The 2,037-nt window shown below is 37.8% G+C and overlaps 1 protein-coding gene across 1 annotated transcript in view; it reads right to left on the bottom strand.

Moving 5' to 3' along the window:
* Window positions 1–432: 432 nt before the first annotated feature.
* The window catches only part of plpp2a (phospholipid phosphatase 2a), a 25,325-nt gene continuing 23,720 nt past the window's right edge, over window positions 433–2,037 (bottom strand). The window contains exon 6 of the mRNA XM_015033025.1: window positions 433–1,374. Coding sequence (XP_014888511.1) covers window positions 1,222–1,374 — 153 coding nt within the window. The 3' untranslated portion in view covers window positions 433–1,221. The remainder of the gene's footprint in view (window positions 1,375–2,037) is intronic.

Raw genomic sequence — 2,037 nt, 5'->3', positions numbered from 1 at the left:
GCACTGAACCCGATTGAAAACCTCCTGGTTATTCCTCCAAATATTGATTTCTAAAGTCTTCCTGGGTTAAAACATTAGTATTATTGTTTTCTTTGCATTATTTGAGGTCTGAAAGCACTTCATCTTTATTATTTTTACCATTTCTCATTTTGTGCAAATACATGCTTAATTTTTGCTTGTAATCTCAGAGACATGTTAGTAGTTCATAGGATAAAACAATGTTCTCAAACATAAACCTATGAAGAATAAAAACTGATAAGTGGTCTCTAATTTTTTCCAGTTGTATTTTAGCCAGCTACTGATTCAAGTTGGACTTAACTCTAGTTTGTAATCTGTGGTTTAAATTTTAAGCCATTTAAAAACTGGCCCAACTTTAAAAGTTTAAAAGTATTTCTGTAAAAAAAAGAAAAAAAAAATATTTAAAAAATACCCGATATGTATAAAATCTTTATTCCATTTGTTTTCCTTGCCTTTTGGCTTTAGAACCATTTAGCATGAGACAAGAATCAAAACATTAAATACACTAGTCAAACCTGGGGATAGTTATTCTGTCGACAGATTCTTTAAAATATATAAAACTTAACCCTCTATTAGTCAACCTGCCATTAAAGCAGGAACTGCCACTGTAACATAGAAAACATGTTAATCTTGAAATTATCTATTCATCGCATACAGTAGCTATAAAGAGGAGAACATGGCTGAAAACATGCATCTGCCTTTGAGTAGGATAAAAACACATGCATAGGAAAATTAAAACGTCAGGAATGTGCAGATACATTCAGCTGCAGCGAATATAAAACCGATCCGGACTGCGACAACGCGGCGACGGTTTGTTCCTCCACCGAAGAAGAGGAACGTTCTCTTGCCATTTGTTTAAAACTGTCACTTTTAATTTGGCACAATTTGAAAAGCTGAGCGATTAAGAGACGATATAAAATATAATTATTCTACACTGGTGCACAAATCTCTTCCCCCCCCCCACACACACACACGCGCACACACAAGTCAATCGGGCACATCTTTCTGCAGCGAACACATACACCCACAAAAAAACACCCGGTCATAAAGTTTCTGTTCTAACAGGTTTTTGGGGGGGGAATCATATTTGTCATAGTTATAAAACAGCTGCGGCAAAGTTTTCTGTGTGGGTTATTTGTGGCTTTTAGAAAAACAGTTCTGTGGATAACGGAGCGGCTGCTGCTGTCGGCGCTCGTCTGCGGCTCACGCCAGTCCGGGGTGGCTGTAGTGGTTTCCGTGCTGCGAGTCCAAAGGCTGCGGGTTCGGCTTGCACTCCAGTTGTTCCTCCGCCTGTTCGTCCGCCTGCGTGCAGAGCGGCGGCGTCCGCTGCTTGAAGAAATCCGATACGTATTGAACCTGAGAGCGGAGAGAAGCGAGCAAGTTTAAAACACAGAACGTAATAAAATAATGTGCATTTAAACTTTTGCAAGCGAACCAGAAGAGAGAAGCATTTGTATTCAGTTCTCTTTAATCTGCTACATAAATACAATCCAGTGCAGTTGTGATGTGGAGGCCTTAAAGGTTCGTTAATTAATGAACATCGTCCCAATCTTCTGCTACGTTTGTGCAGCGAAAATGTCCCTTTGTGCCACTATAATTTTAAAGATATTAAGAAATGTTTCCAGAGGTCACGAAAGGTCAACCGGCTCCTCTCCTCACCTTCTTCAAATCAGATAAAATTGGTGTTAATCAGCCCGACTTATGTTGACTTTTGACTTTAGAAACATTAATGAAAGTTTAAAGGTCAAAAAAGTTGAGGGGGGGAGGTCTAGTTAATGTTTTGACCTTTAAAATTTCATTAATGTCTTCAAACAAAACATTTTGCTGCACAAACATTTGACACCAATTTTGTCTGATTTGAAGAACCAACTTCCGACAGGTCAGGGAGAAAAGATGGAAACGTTCAGAGGAGAGCTGGGATATAAAACTGAATCTGAAGTTCACATTTAAGATAAAGCTGCAGAATTAACATTTTCTATAAGAAAAAAGTGTATTTAAAAAAAAAAAAAAAAAAAAAAA

The sequence above is a fragment of the Poecilia latipinna genome, unplaced genomic scaffold, assembly GCF_001443285.1.
Source record: "Poecilia latipinna isolate Pla-1442-1.1 unplaced genomic scaffold, P_latipinna-1.0 Scaffold255, whole genome shotgun sequence".
Classification (NCBI taxonomy): domain Eukaryota; kingdom Metazoa; phylum Chordata; class Actinopteri; order Cyprinodontiformes; family Poeciliidae; genus Poecilia; species Poecilia latipinna.
The sequence above is the reverse complement of the archived record's forward strand: the minus strand, read 5'-3'. Positions and strand labels throughout refer to the sequence as shown.